The 16,937-nt window shown below is 34.6% G+C and overlaps 1 protein-coding gene across 2 annotated transcripts in view; it reads right to left on the bottom strand.

Moving 5' to 3' along the window:
* Window positions 1-16,937, bottom strand: part of CADM2 (cell adhesion molecule 2) — a 170,135-nt gene that overhangs the window by 111,206 nt on the left and 41,992 nt on the right. For both annotated transcript variants that reach the window (XM_006090551.3, XM_006090550.3), the window contains exon 3: window positions 16,355-16,445. In XM_006090551.3, coding sequence (XP_006090613.1) covers window positions 16,355-16,445 — 91 coding nt within the window. The remainder of the gene's footprint in view (window positions 1-16,354; window positions 16,446-16,937) is intronic.

Below are 16,937 nucleotides of genomic sequence, written 5' to 3' on the forward strand. Positions count from 1 at the left end.
ATGCACACTTCATTGGCTTTCTTTTCCCAAATGGTCATATCCTCTTTGAGTGCTTTAATAAGACAGTACATTTTGGGCTTTAATACTAAAGTTAATCTTATGAAATTAAATTGATATTTCCCAGATAAAAACATAGTCATTGTAATAGCACTCAAGTAAATATTTTGCTCTGGTTCGGAGGGGAAAAAGTATATATATATATATATATATATATATATATATATGTCATTTGCTTTAATATAAGACAAAACAGGAGCTTATAGTAATAACTCAGTGCCTTAGGTATCTAACTTATATGGCACATGAAATGATTACTGCCTTTATTTCAGTTTAGAAATTTCACAAGTGGCAGTAGATGTGATTGGAGTTTTAATATCAGGGAGAATTTTTTAAAGCCTTATTTTCCTCTATTTCTTGTGATATTTTCACTCTAAAGTGAGAGAACATGGCAGGAGTTATGTAAATTTCTTGTATCTCTTTTTCTGTTTTAAGAAAAAAAACTTTTAAATCAAGAATTATTCTGCCCTGGACAGTTTCTCAGGTGGTTAGAGCACCAAAAGGTGGAGCATTTGATTCCAGGTCAGGGCACATATCTAGGTTTCGGGTTTGATCCCCAGTAGGGATGGTAGGTTTATGGAAGGCAACCAATCAAGGTTTCTCATTCACATTGATGTTCTCTCTCTCTGCCTTCCTCTCTCTCTAAATAAATAAATACATATGCTTGAGTGAGGGTTTCTTAAAAAGAATTATAATGAAGAACTATGCATAAAACTCATTGTTTATGCTAATTTTTAGAGAAATGGCAGGAGAAAATTAAATGCAAATTTATTGATAACTAATTTTGAAATTGGGCTTAGGCAGAAAATTTTAAGTTTTAGATTTTTGAAAAGAAATATTCTGAAAGAACTCTAGCCTATACAGTTCTCCAATGGGAAGATTGAGATTGCAACCATAAGACACAGCTCAAAAAGTGCCAACCAAGTGAGGAAAAAGGAAAAAAAAGAGAAGAGAAATAAAACTAGAAGCTGGAATCACTTTACTGCTTTTTAAAAAAATTTAAAATATAAATAAACAGCAAGTTCAAGTAGTCTTAGAGTTCTGAATTCAATTCAAAATGTAATTTTTTAATGAGTCTCTTTTGGAAAAGAAGGATGTGCTTGCTAAACATAAGAAATAGAATGGAATTACTTGTGGAGCTATTTGTATACTGATCATTTCAGATTTAAAGACACACAAAGGAATATACTTATTATTGCAAATCAAAAGAGGTGTTTCTGAGCATAGTTTGCAAATAACATTCTGTATAGATTCAAAGTAATGTTCTTAATTATTCTAAAAATCTAATCTCTTGAAGAATATATCAAGTAGATTTTCCCCTTCAGATTTGATTGTTGTGCAACTTAATTGTAATGATTTTTTTTATTCCTGGTATTGATTTCATAGTTTTATGGGAAAATTTTTAAGAAGTAATATAACTTCTACTGTTTTCCAACTTGACTTTAGATGGTTTACTTATCACAATTTAGGCTCATTTTAAAACACAATCAATGAAAGATTTATGTGTCTTCATTATATATAGAATTTGGCTCAAGGGAAAACAAAACTTCAGAAACATAGTGAAATAGTCTTCAAAGAGTCTCAATGAATTTAATTACAGAGACTGTTCTACTTTTACACTTATATCTTAAGACACACAAGAGATCAACGAAGTTTTCGTTGCTGTTGTTAAAGACTATATATTCTGACTAGAAATCTAATAAGTTTATGCTAGTATTATTAATAAGTTATTGATACAGAAATCTATGCAAATTTTGGACCAGCATTATAAAGGATATAAGGAAAATAAAGTATCCCTGCTCTCTATAATATTATATTTTAGTAGTTTATATGTCATCAACCATAACACTTGCCAGGACATAGTAAGTAGCCTAAATAAGTTATAAGACATCATAAAGATTTCATCACACCTAAATTGGAAACATTACAGCAACCTTTATGAAATATATAACTTTGATTAGTGTCTTTAATTATGATAAGATTTTGACTGGAAGAAATGGAGATGCCATCTCATGAGGAGTCAGAACCCTACATGTTTGTCCTCCAGAAGCCATATTGTTTAAGATATAAATTTAAATATGCTTAATGTCAGGGAAAGAGAATACAGTTGATAGTTAAAATTGCTTTAGACTAAGCTAAGTTAGGAAAAAGTTAAAAATACTTGATATGATAATAGCATTAGGGTCCTTTGACAGATGATTGGAAAAAGAAAATGTGGTACATATATAAAATGGAATATTACTTGGCCATAAGAAAAGATTAAATACTGCCATTTGTGACAATATGGATGGACCGTGAGTATATCAAAATAAATCAGACAGAAAAAAGTTAAGAACCATATTATTTTATTCATATGTGCGATATAATACTGATAGTAACAAGTAAACAAACAAGAAAAAAAAAGGAAACTCATAGACACACACAACAGTATGGTGGTTACCAGTGGGAAGAGGGGTGGTAAGGTAATAAAGGGTAAAGGAGGTAAAATATATGGTGATGGATGATGATTAGACTTTGGGTAGTGGTCACATAATGCAACATGCAAATCATGTATCATAGAAATGTAGACTTGAAACCTATATAATCCTATTAACCAATGTCATCCTAATAAATTTAATAATAAATAAATAGGCAATAAAGCACCTTGAGTGACTACTAAAGAATCTAGACTTTCTTGAAAATGAAAATACTTTGCTAAGGTATTTAAGAAGTGAGAATTCCTGATCAGAGTTTTCATTAAGTGTACCAATGTGAATTATCTAAAAAAGAAAATTCAAAAAATAGACCATATATAGACTTCTGAAGAGAGCAAACAAGGTCCTACATGAAGCTGAGGTAATACTAAAGGAAAGCACAGAATAGATAACAGAAGAGTTGTTGGGTAAGTAAATATAACTTTTTGCAGTCAGCATTTTGGAACATGCTGAATTTAAGTGCTAGAAGAAAATTAGTAAATACATATCCATCCTGCAATAAGGAAATGAGAAACTAAAAACAGATTGAGGACAGGGTTGGGAGCTTTTACAGAAAGAATTTGGAGCCAAGCAAGATTCATAGCTCAGGAAAAAGGAGGAGGAGGAGGAGGAGGAGGAAAAGGAGGAGGAAGAGAAGAAGAAATTACCCAATACTTTGAAATACTTTTATTTAGCACATGAGAAAAGTAAGTCAATGACGTCCTAGACGTCCAAGAGAAGTTTTAAAAGAATTATGTCATAGAAATAAAAAAGAATCTCTAAAAACATTGATCCTTATAACTAATCTAACACCTTGACCTGTCAATTCTCTTGGAAGGGGAAGGGGAAGGGGAAGGGGAAAGGGAAGGGGAAGGGGAAGAAGAGGAAGAAGAGGAAGAAGAAGAAGAAAGAAGCTTGACAAAATTACTCAGATGAAAAATTTCTTATAACTTCTCTTTTAAATCTGTACTTTTCCATTTTTTCTAGCCTTTTGCAGTTGTATTGATTGATTTGATAAGTACATACTTGCATATTTGCATGTGTGAGATGGCAGATAGATAGATAGATGATAGATATGTAGATAGATAGATGGTAGATGATGATGATAGATAGATGATAGATAGATAGATAGATAGATAGATAGATAGATAGATAGATAGATGATAGATAGATCCTTAGCTTTTTTGACATTGGTCTCTACTCCCTTTTGCATTTAGTGGTTTCTGGATATATTCTTCAATCTCTTGTTTTATCCTCATAATTCTTATAGGTTTATCTTTGCTCAACTTGGATATATTTCCCAAACCTGCACAATTCTTTTTATGAAAAGCAATAAACACCCCAACCCCTTTCTATTTGCAGTTTGAGAATCCCAGTGATTCCTTTTGAAAGGCTCAGCAACGAAAGCCCCTGCTCAAAAATCACCATCAGTCTGTTTTCTCTGCTAGGGTCAAAAGTGTTGAATGCAGTAATAAATGAAGTCAGTTTGAAGGGGAAAATCCAAGCCCACTTATTCCATTACTAGTAAATTGTAAGCTAAAACTCTGACTCTGAGTTTAGGTACTCAGCTAAATGCCTGAAATCAACTATTGCAGTCTCATTACATTAAAGGTTAGAATTAGATGGGACAATAACATTGATGTTAATTTCACCATAAGATTTAAAATCTCAATAGCAAATAATGAATGGACTTCTTCTATCCTGATTAATCTGAGCATATGCTGCTTGATTATAATTTTTAACACACTTCTTACCTCCACATTTAGAAGCTTGTTGTTAAAACAGAAAATAACCTATATACAAGAGTAAGTGCGCTATAGAAGACTTAAAAATAATGGCATTTTTTAGAGTGCCTGTGAAATCCTGGACCACTTTTCACTGATAAGTAGTGTTCATTGATGATTATTTTGACACTTTTAAGAAACAAAGGCAGTCATATTACAAACTGTATAATTTCAGCCAATTTATGGCACACAAATAAAAATTATTCTAGAAAAGATAAGATTGCTATGATACTGGAGGAGTGGCAGATTTTTGTACTGATGGAAAAATATTCAAGATTGTGCCAAATGCTTAGACTAATCTCTCAAGGACTTGGGCTAAAGCAAAACAATTACTTATGCCTTATCTGTACTTAACATTTATTTTCTTTAATAAACACATAATATCAATTCCTGGTTAAAAGATGAATAAATCTCAAGTAAACATCCATTTCCACAATAATAAGTCCTTCAATGTATGTACATTCAGTTTAAATTCTTAATGATATATTTAAAAATGATCATTCTTAAGGAAATATATTTTCAACTTATTTGAAACTTAGTAGGTCCTGAAAACCTCATTTGATTAAGCTAGATTTAGAACAATTTTTAAATCAAGAATTTGTGAGTCAAAGTTTCTCAGAATCTGCTACTTTATCAATTTGTGCTATTATAAGGATAGTTTGATTCCATATCAAACATATCTGAAAGCATCATAATCAATCAGATGCCTGAAACCCATTCAGTTCAAGGGTACATTATAATTATGGGGTATTATTGTCTACATACTAGTAAGAGTTACTTTGAATCCACTATTTCTATGACTATAAAATAGTGCTAATTAATCTTATAAGAATCAACACTTACGTTCGACCCTATATCACCATTATAGAACTGCTTCTGTTCTATAATTGTTTCTTTTCTAATATTGAAACCAATAGTCTTAGAAAAGTAAAAGGAAAGTGTACATCATTTACCTGGTAGTTTGGGAATTAAATGTTTGATGTAGGTAATTGCTGGAGATAATTAAAATTTAAGATTAAAATTTGAAAGTAGATTTTAATAATTTGGTCCTTCTCAAAGGATCAAACTTTTCTGCATTATTAAACTGAACATACTTAGTGGCATTTTACTGCATTTTTTGGTGCTAAGATCTCTTCAGTTTGAACATACATTTTAGTATAGTGATGGCCTTAGAGAAACTGAAGTAATTAGGACCTAACATGTTCTTTCCCTGAATGTCTTCAAGTCCAACTTCACCACAAGTGGTGTTAATGCAATGATTTTCAACTCTTTTGAGGCCTGACCTCAGTAAAAAGCATATTTTACAACCTCATACAATACATAAACTCAAACAGGAAGTAAAACTTTGCTCTTTCTAATATACTGCGACATTTTCTTTTCCTTCATTCCTTCGCTATGTTTTCCTCTCCTATTCTATTTTTTCTACGTTTTAGTTTTTAAAAGGGTTTTTTAATTGAACTTATAATTCATTAATAAGTTACAACCAGCAATTTGAAAACACTGCATCTGTGACCCACAGTGAAAGCTCCTGTGGCCTCTAGGTTTTTCTGTCCCTACACTGACAGCTATTATATTTTTAATACCTCACTAGGCTCATCTCTGTTAGTTGCAAATTTGAGTGCCAGTGCTTAAGTCTATCACAGCTCACCATATCAGGGACAATTGCTGATGACAAGTCAAATTAGTTGCTGCTTTCTACTTCTGCTTTTTAAAATTTTGTCTGTCTCTCTTCGTCCTTTCCTTGAAGCGGCCAAGATATTTGTAGTACTCTGAATTTGCAAGAGTTGGGCTTTAAGGCCATCATCAATCACTGACAGATTCTTCCTACTCTAATTGGAGACATTTGTAAATGTTCACATTTTCTACAATTTGGGTTGCTGTTTAAGTATTTTTGTTCAAATGTTGAAGTTTAAGAACTTCTATATGATTGTGGGAATACCTGAAAAAGTGAATCAATATACACCATGCATTTTAAAAACATGTGTGCAATGCAGAAAATCCTCTTTAGATTTCTAAGTTTGAGTAAATGGCTCTCTGAGCAAAATATTTTCTCAATTTCAACATTAGTTGAAATAATACCCAATGTCTAGAGTGAATCTAAATTACTTTTATTCCCATATTTTTTTCTGTATATATTTTACAAAAGTGAAAATCAAAACATTTAATACAGGCAGAGTGTAATCTATTTCTTAGCAAACTTGACCACACTGGTATTTGCTCTAACATTATGACACATAATATGAAAAGAAATTACATGTTGAGCAATGGGTTAAGAATTTCTTTAATCAAGGATGTAATATAGTATTTCATATTTTTTAAATGGTGAGTGATGTTTTTGTTTCTGTAATTTTGCTATAATTATCATTTTAATGAATTGTTTTTTATATAAAAACACAAGCAATGTTTATAGATCTTTAGATAAAAAGTAAAATGCTTAGGTGTAATCTTATAATTAATACATATAAACACTACATAGTTTTAAACCCATGAGCCCAAAAGTGCAGCTTGAAAATCTAATCAATGTGTATGACAGCATCATTCCACAATGGTGTCCTAAACATACTGAGACTTTTTTGTGTGAAAGTTTTCTACAGAAGATTTACATAATCCCTCAAAATAATTGGCTTTTTGTTGCAAGAAAACTGCTTACCTGGAAATGTTCAAGAAGTACATTTCCTCTATGGATCTATAATCGGGGTTCTGCACAACTTATGGGACTTTCACAAGACGTAGGGATGTTTAATTGAAAGTGATGGAGTGCCCAACATACCACAGATGCCCAGCCCAAATAACAGCAGTGGAGATTGCCCAGAGTCAGCATCTTGTTTCCAAAACCAACCAAATATATTCGGTCTCATTTCCAAGATAAGCACTTGTGTGTTTCCAGAGAGTTAATGTGTAATTAAATTTTGAAGCCATGAGATGGAAGCAAAAGACCATATGGGTCTCAGGAAAAGAACCACACAGGAAAAGGACAGCACAAGGATATATTTTTAAAAATTATATACATTTAGAGCTAATTTCCTTTGAGAACATTTTGGAAAAATATGGACTATTTTGCCTTTAACTTTAATTAATTGAGAGAATTTTGTATTTCTCTAGATATCAGAACACAAAGAAATAAAAACATCCTAAATATCCTGTAACCTTCATTATCTAAGGACTGCCATTTCAAAAGTGTCTATATGATAAGAAGACCCTCATGTTTATTCAGTAAATTGTTTTGGTGACATCTATATATATAGTATATATAAAGAGCCAGGGTCCGTAAGGACCAAGGCTCAACCTAACACCGGAGGTCAGTGCTGGGTTGCCGTGGTGACCAGCACTGACTGCAGCTGGTGCTGGGCCAGCAACCCAGCACTGACTGCTGAGGGGGCTGCGGATCAGGCCCAGAGAGAGGTCTGCAGAGAGAGAGGCAGGGTCTGATCTGCAGCCTCAGTGGCAGATGTTGATCAGCCACTGCCTCTCTCTTTCTCTCCAGGCTTCACCAGCAGCCATGCCTCTGTTTCTCTCCAAGCCTCCACAGAGTCTGCTGATCAGGCCCAGAGATGCTGACTGGCATAGAAACCGACCAATCAGAACCAAATCTGGGTGAAGTGTGAGGAGCCAACGGCTGCCTAGGAAGTGGAGCTTTTGACATTGACTGGCATAGAAACTGACCAATCAGGACCAAATCTGGGTGAAGTGTGAGGAGCTAATGGCTGCCTAGGAAGTGGAGCTTTTGACACTGACTGGCATAGAAACTGACCAATCAGAACCTAATCTGGGTGAACTACGAAGGGAGAACCTAAGGTGGGGGCTGAGGAGGGGTTTTAAGGGCAACAGCTATTTGGTGTAAGGTGTAAGAAAGCAGTTCAATTTTTTAATGACCGGTTTGGCAGTATAGTGCATATGACTGGCTATTTCAGATATAGGGATTATGTGTTTTTGTCTGCCAAGAGCATCTCCTCTTGCTGAAAAAGGCTTTTACCCCCATTAAAGCAATCCTATCTTATATAATCTATACTACTAAAAGAGTAATATGCTAATTAGACCAGGTCAACTGGCCATCTTCTGGACGTCCGACTTCCTTCTGAACAAAGCCATGGTGGTGGGGGCTGAGGCAGTTAGAGGTGATCAGGCTGGCAGGGGAGGGCAGTTGGTGGTGAGATCAGGCCAGCAGGGGAGGGCAGTTGGGGGTGGTCAGGCAGGCAGGCAGAGGCAGCTAGAGGTGATCAGGCAGGCAGGCAGGTGAGTGGTTAGAAGCCAGCAGTCCCAGACTGTGAGAGGGATGTTCAGTCGCCAGGATAGAGCCTAAACCAATGGTCAGACATCTCCCAAGGGGTCCCCAATTGGAGAGGGTTCAGGCTGGGCTAAGAGAACCCCCTGCCCCCATGCATGAATTTTGTGCACTGGGACACTAGTATTAGCATAATATTTAACAAAAAAAGACATACTTTTGAGGAGTGTTTACTTTTAACTTTCTGCTTATTCTATTTACCCTGTAAGGCTTCCCATTATATTTGTGATGTTGGCATTGTGTTTCCATTGATATTGCTTTGTACTTGTGACCTGCAATCTTAATCTTCTTAAAGATATATAAAGTTAAGATTATAATATAACTGGCTTTTAAAAATGTATATAACAATAGCATAATTATACATATAATCATAATTCTAGGTAGAAACTATTTAGATATTTTTAGAAACACTTTATATAATATTTATATATACTATCACAGGTTTAAGCTTAAATAACTGGTAATATTTTACAACTATTTGGTAAATGGGCTTTTTAGTAGTTTAGGAAAACTATCTCATTCTTGTCAACCTTACCAGGTTACTGTGAAAAATCAGTATTATTGGAAAACTGAAAACTCTATAAACAATAAAACATAACCATAAGTGCTGTTAATTTTATTTTCAAAGGATATATTCCCAGTGAGCTGTATGATTGACAAAGGTCATGTAATCATCACAAGACTTATTATCCTCTACAAAATGGAAATAATTATGAGTCTTTGTAAACTTTTCACAACAGGATAGTGTGTTGTTTAAATAAGACAATCCCCATGAGTGAACTTGGAAATCTACGTCAAAACAAGATGGTCAACATCACAGCTTGTGGACACTCACCTATTCATGAGCCATGCCATTCACTTAGTTCTGGTTGCTTAAGGCTTTCCATATCTCCTGCTTTAGTTTTCTGTCAAAACTCACTAACAGAGTAGTTCCATCATCCCAGCAGAACTACTCTAAGAGTGCAGCCTTTTTCACAGTTGTTGAACCCAAACTCATTCTCTACCCCATCCAATTCTTTCCAAGTTTTCTAAAAAATGTTCTGCCTTAACATTATGAAAGTGCCATCCCATGGCTTGGGATGGTAGTTTCCCACTTCTAGCTATATTTTTTACAGGGTTCATGCCTCTTCCTCTCTTCTTTCAGCTCACAATTCCTATTTAACTTCAACAAAAATAGCTATAAGTTTACCACTATTTTGTGGCATGTGGATAGTGGGGAAGGCTGTGCATGTGTGGGGACAGGGGTATGTACTTAGGAACTCTGTACTTTCCACTCAATTTCACTGAACCTAAAATTACTCTAAAAAATAAGATATTAATTAAAAAGATATTTGACATGGTTTGGTGACTTGTTCAAGACCACTCAGGCTAAAGATATTTGTAATTCAAATCTAGTTTTGTATTTCTCTTTCTACTTCACCACACAACTGTGCTGAAGAGCATGACAGCTTAGGCATTATATCTAAAAATAAACAGCAACCTGATTATTAATTATATGGCTTTCAATAGCATAGATGGCAGGTGAGAAACACATATCATAAAATTAACACCTGTTATTTATTAGGTTAACTAATATACAATTACTATTATTTTAGAGCAATTTCCCCCAAAATTCATATTTTGTCTTGTTTTGGCCTAAAACATTTCACTATTGATGATAACTTGCTTTTTGTTTGTTTGATTATTTTTCAGAGATCCAGACCCCACCACAGAACTACCAACTAGGAACCTCTCGGCTGGAGACTGGGACTGAGGAAGGGAGAGTATTTCAGAGAGGAAGGGAGGGGGAGAGAGAGAGAGAGAAACATCAATGATAAGAGAGAACCATTGGCTGCCTTCTACACACCCACTTCTGGGGATTGAACTTGCAATCTGACTCTCAACCACTGAACCATACAGGCTGGGCGATAACTTGCCTTTTTTAACTCCCAGTGTGTTTTTGTTTTATCATTTCTTCTGGCTGTGATTAGGTTGTATGACAATTAGTAAATAACAAGTGATTGGCAAAAAAGTATATACTAGAAAACTGACTTTATTTAAAACCATTTTGCCTTAATTTGAAGCTCATTTTTTAATCTCTATTATGCTAATGGAATGTTCATCAATATGTTCTTAGATGTCTTTTTACATTCTTGATCATTTCAAAAATGGTTGTGTGGTGGCTGCGCTTACACACCTCACTAGTTGTTACACAATATGTGATCTGTCTTCCTAAGGATTAAAATCTTTCTTTTTGTACAGAATGGGGATCTATGATTTACATATACTAAAATAATGACAAGAACACGAGAAAAATTGTGGCTACCAGAAGGTAAAACATAAACATTGTGTTGGATACACAGAAAAATTTATCAATACCTATAATAATTTTATTTTATAGAATAAATGCCAAATATGTACACATTGAACTGAAAATGTCCCATTGCTTTGCTGATGTATATTTAAAAAGTGTTAAAAATTGGATTAAAATGAGTGATAAATCTTTGTTTATAGCATGTGAGGTGCAACTCCACACCATTTAAGGTCATAACTTGAATGTAACATAACTGCTTTCCCTGCACCTCTCTCTCTACTTCTATAAATGGAGAATGCTGCTTCCTGAAAGCTGTCTGGGAATTCAGCCAAAGAAAGAAGAAGGTTGCAAAAACTCTGGGGACTTGAAAGAAGAGTGTTTGGCATTAGCTTGGTCCTCACTTTAAACTAAAATTAAAACAATAGACAGACAAGTACAGTAATCTCTCTTTTAAGGAAAGAATAGGATGCTTCTATAGTAATGTCGAGTGGCGCAATTTGGTCCTGGCCCAAGTTATGCAGCTGTTCAACGGGAAAACAGCAAAAGGCTTCAGTCCAAAGCAGGCAAATAAGGCACGATTGTCTATAAACAGTCACTGGGGCCCTCACATTTAGAACAAAGAAAACAACATTAGCATACAGGACGGCAGGTTGGGAACATGAGAATCAGCACAAGTTGAATGAGCCACGCTATCATTTGTGATTTAAACAAAAGATAGTAACCATGAATAACTCACCCTTGAGGAAATCATAAATTGGTCAAACATTTTGAAAGGAATCATAAACATTTGGTCATGGATTAAAAATATTATTTAAGTCAGCTATGAGATGTAAAGCATCATATATCCATTATCTATTTCTGATTCCCACCTGCTCATTATAGGTGGATCAAGTAAGTGGAAAGATAATAGAAATCAAGTGTTTTGGTAGCCAATCAGAAGCTGAACCACAGTGTTGCTTCTCAGTGTTTCCACGATAACAAAATGGGGAGTCAGGTGTAATAGTTCCAAGGTAATGGAGTGGAAATTTGGCAGTAAAATAGGAAACTGGAACCTGGCCTTTAGGTATTGTGATATCACATCTTTCATTTTTACTCCCACACTTTTTAGGCTTTTTTGACCATATCTTGAAATATGAACAGTCTTTATATTATTATTTATTTTATAACTTCTGTTTGATATAAATTTATTTCCTTATTTCTCTTCCATTTTTTTATTCACTTTCTAAAATGGGTGATCCTCCCATTATCTTTGCTTCACCACCACCTACTATTTCCCTGATTAATCCATTTCAATTTGCCTTCTGTTTTCTCTGTTCTAGTGAGACTATTTTCTTTATGATCACTAAGATTTCCTTCTGGGAAAATCCAATGGTTTCTTTTCAATCTCCCCTTGTTTTTTGTCCTATCTGCCTCATCTGGCACTGTTGGAGATACAATATAAACTAAAGAGAGGGTAGAAATTAGACTGTCTTTAAAGGAATTAATGCCTACATTTATTGGAAGTGATAGTTACTTTGAAACTCAGAAGAGTGAATTTTAAGAATATTAGGAAGGACATAGTAAACCAATTATCTAAAGGCAGCAAGGAATGTTGGCAATACATTTAATATCAATGGCTTGGCAGATTACAAGGGAAGCAAAGGGTAAAAATGAAGTTGGGAATGAGAATACTATATAAGAAAAGAACTTTATACACATTTACTTCTGTAACACAGCATATAGAACACAACATTGGGACCTATGAGGATAAAGACAAAACAGAATGACAATTTTAGCTCGTGTGGAGTGGAGCTTATGAGTTAATTGCCAGGCGATACTATACTAGAGTTGGTTTTTATTTTTTATATATGGCTGTAAGCTCATACTAGAAACAATCAGGTTGGTAGGAATTTGGCAAATTTTGAAAAAAGGGGATAAATACAGAAGAAAGTCTGATAAAAGAGGATGGCAAGAGTAAATGTGTCTTGAGACTGGCTACTTCTTCACCTTCAAGCTTCTGTGGGTTGAATGCAGTGCTGAACATTATTGTACATCCTCGTTTTCAAAAGTTACTTTGGATAACATAACTGACAATTTAGACTCAGCAATGGAAGTAGCAGAAAATAACTGAAAGAATATGAACTTTGGACAATGATTGAACTAGGTTTAAATCCTAACTCATCCATTTTAAATTTGGATGAATCAGGAAAATTTGGTTTACATTTGGTGAGATTTGATTTTCTCCTATGTAAAATAAGGAGAGTTTCTTATTTATTTCACCTATTTGTGAAGTAATATTAATCAGGATCTTTCTGAGTAAGAAAACATTTTCTATTTTCTAAACTTCTGGGGTCTTTGTATTCTTTACATAAATACATAAATGAAAGATGATTATACTTTTCATTCATTTGCAGTGCAGAAGAGGGTTACACAGACAACCTTATTTCCAGGTTGCTGAAAGAGACCCTCAATATGTGCATCCATCCAACCACAGCTCAGCTAATGGAAATGAACTACTTAACATATCTAATTACATTGACCTCACAATCTCATTATTCACATGAAATGCTGTTTCTACTGTGCAGATTGAATATTGAGTCAAAGAGTAGATCATTGACAGGTAATTGGATGCTGTTTGAGCAGGGATGTATTTATTTCCAAGCGTTCTGAATACTATATTTCCCATCCTTACCTCATTTAATTGCATAAATTGTATATTTTCTCCAAGTGTACATACATGTACTTGGGGGCAGAACTATAGAGAGAAGTTAAAATCATAAATCCTTTGCTATACCCGGATCTTGATCATGTTCCTTCATATCTCAATATGCTGACCTCTGAGGTTGTAAGGGAGAATGGAAACAAACAAACAAAACAGAAGCATAAAAAAAGAGAGGGAAGGGGAACAGACAGAGTCAGAAAATAATACATGGAAGGAACAGGAGTGAAGATGGGAGGGAGAGTGGGGAAGTTTCTGGTGTTACTTATACAGGTTCAGCAGTAAATAGATTAGGATTTAAATATGTGTAAAGCTGACTAGGGTCTACTATACTTCTTTCCCTATTTAAAGTACTCAACTTGCAGCCAAAAGCTTTTGTTGAAACTTTAATACTAGAATGCACTGCCACATTTGATAGCATACTGTAGAAGAAAAATGTTTTATATAAGCAATTTAATCTTATCAGAAGGTAAGAACTACTAAAGTGAATTGTGCAGGGTATATCCAGTAAAGCTACTAAGAAAAATGTGGTTTTTTTAAGATATAAAACACTTTAAATGTTTCTTATAATATAAAATAAATTGATATACTAATTCACAATATGTTCTTTAAATCTGCATGTTTACATCTCTAGGAAATAATTACTGAATGAAAGCAGTTTTAAAATACCAAAACTGTAATAAAGTCAGAATGGCTATCATCAACAAATCAACAAACAACATATGTTGGTGAGGATGTGGAGAAAACGGAACTCTAATACAGTGCTGGTGGGAATGCAGACTGGTGTAGCCACTGTGGAAAACAGTATGGAGTTTCCTCAAAATATTAAAAATAGAACTACCATTTGACCCAGTGATACCACTTCTAGGAATATATCCTAAGAAACCTGAAACACCCCTATGTTCATAGCAGCACAATTTATGATAGTTAAGATTTAGAAATAGCCCAAATACCTATCAGCAGATGAGTGGATAAAAAAGCTGTGGTACATTTACACAATGGAATATTATATAGTGGTAAAAAAAAAGAAGGAACTCTTACCACTTGCAACAGCATGGATGGACCTAGAGAGCATTATGCTAAGTGAAATAAGCCAGATAACTATCACATGATCTCACTCATATGTGGAATCTAATCAACAAAATAAACTGATGCATAAAATAGACCCAGAGATATAGAACCATGGAAAAGACAGATGAATATCAGAGGGAAGGTGGGGGTGGGTAGTGGGTGGAAATCAGGAAACTTATATGCATACTAGAGGCCCTGTGCACGAAAATGCATGCACTGGGAGGGGGGTCCCTCAGCCCGGCCTGTGCCCTCTTGCAGTCCAGGAGCCCTTGGGGGATGTCCACCTGCTCCCCGAGGTACTGGGCTTAAGCTGGCAGTCAGACATCCCTCTGGCAGCCCAAGAGCCCATTAGTTGAACATCCTTAGCACTGCACTGGCCAGCCATGAGCTGGCTTCTGGCTGAGTGGTGCTCCCCCTGTGGAAGTAAATTGACCACCAGGGGGCAGCTCTGGCATTGAGCATCTGCCCCCTGTTGGTCAGTGCATGTCATAGAGACCGGTCATTCCAGGTCTTTTTGCCATTAGGGTCAATTTGCATATTACCCTTTTATTTTATAGGATATGCATATTTCATGGACACAGACAATATTGTGGTGAAGGTCTTGGAGGGGCAGGTGCCTGGTGGAGGGGGTCAATAGAAAAAAAAAGGAAGGGGACATCTGTAATACTATCAACAATAAATATTAAAGTAAGAAAGTATGAATATGCTTAATGTGTTAAAAAGTACAATATCATACAATTGAGGATGTTCACATTTCAAATTTCTGCCTTAAAACTCTTTTAGGAAAATTTCTCATGGATACTATGTAATTTACACTTAAATAACAAATATTCTTAGAAAAACAATTGTAATTATTTTACTTTGCACAAAAGGTTTCCCATATAGTTATATACAGAAAATAATTAAATCCCTCTTCTTAATATTTAAACCAAAATATAACTCAATTGAAAGTTTTAAAAAATCAAATAAATTACTTATCTCTGCACCTAGAGTGTTGCTATATTAAAATGATCAAATGGCTTTCAAATCATCTTTGAATAATCCTTATTTGGATAATCTATACTGATTTGATTTTTGTAGAAATAGTAGACTTTCAGAGTTTTCTGTTTAAGAACATGAATGTTAAAAAGTATAATTTTATAGTTGAAAGGATGTTAGGACTCATATTATAATAATGAAATAGTTTACAATTGAAAATGTTGAGTTTATGACCCCTTTCATTCACCTTCCCTCTAAGTATTATCACATTCACTAATCATGTGTTGTGGAGCTGCTACATAAGAAATGTAGAGTTGATTTCTCTTATTAAGGAAATGCTTCCCCATCTAACTTTAAAACTTGGGCATATTTTGACGATGCTTCAATATTTTCCAAATTTTTTATGGGAGAACTAAGCTCAGCAATGTGCAACTGTTATCAATCTGATGATATGAACACTGACTGATTAAGCCTACACTTCTTTCAGGTTGAAATATCTTCCTGGGGGGAAAAATCACAGCTGGAAACCTTCCCAGAAACTTCACCAGATGACAAAGAAACAGACTAATCTTCCACAGACACTTAATGAAGACGTGGTTGTGGGGAGGGGGTTCTGGTCTAGAGGTCACTTTGCCCACCAAGAAAAGACAAAAGCAGCGGATTTCTGTAGTTAAAGTCTGCAATCAAAGCAGAATAGAAGCAAAAGTGAAAAACGCCATTGCTCATTAAATCACTTACAGTGGTTTTCCTTTGGATTCACAAGTCAAAATTAAAGGCTGTCCTTCTTGTGGAAAAGGAGTGGATGGTATAATCTTAACTGATGGTGTATCTAGAAAAAAAATGAAAAGGTCATTAAGTATGTAAACTATACATTTAGAAATTGTACATCATGCTGCATGTTCATGCACTTTCTTATAATGGTGTCTTTTTAAAAGGGATTTCTTAGATTTGGTGAAACACAGTATGTCATTTTAAGAAGCCACTATCCTGTCCATGAAAAGCTAACAAAAATATCTGAATATCCCATGAACACCACTGCTGTAATATTTCTGAAATCTGAATTTAAAAGTGAAATTGCAAAAACTGGTTCAGATGAATATCAAGCATTTCATCCAATTGTTTCTTCAACTATTTATAGATGGGTAGGAATACCATTATTATGGACTGAACACATTTATGTGCATTTGAATAACAACCCATTCATTGTTGCAGGAATACCAGAAACATAATAAAGAAGTCAAAAAGAACTCAAGATCAACTACTGTCTCACAGCATTATGCAGAATATTTTTGAAAATGCAGTAATCTGGTACTCAGCACAA

This window comes from Myotis lucifugus, unplaced genomic scaffold, assembly GCF_000147115.1.
Source record: "Myotis lucifugus unplaced genomic scaffold, Myoluc2.0 scaffold_75, whole genome shotgun sequence".
Classification (NCBI taxonomy): Eukaryota; Metazoa; Chordata; class Mammalia; order Chiroptera; family Vespertilionidae; genus Myotis; species Myotis lucifugus.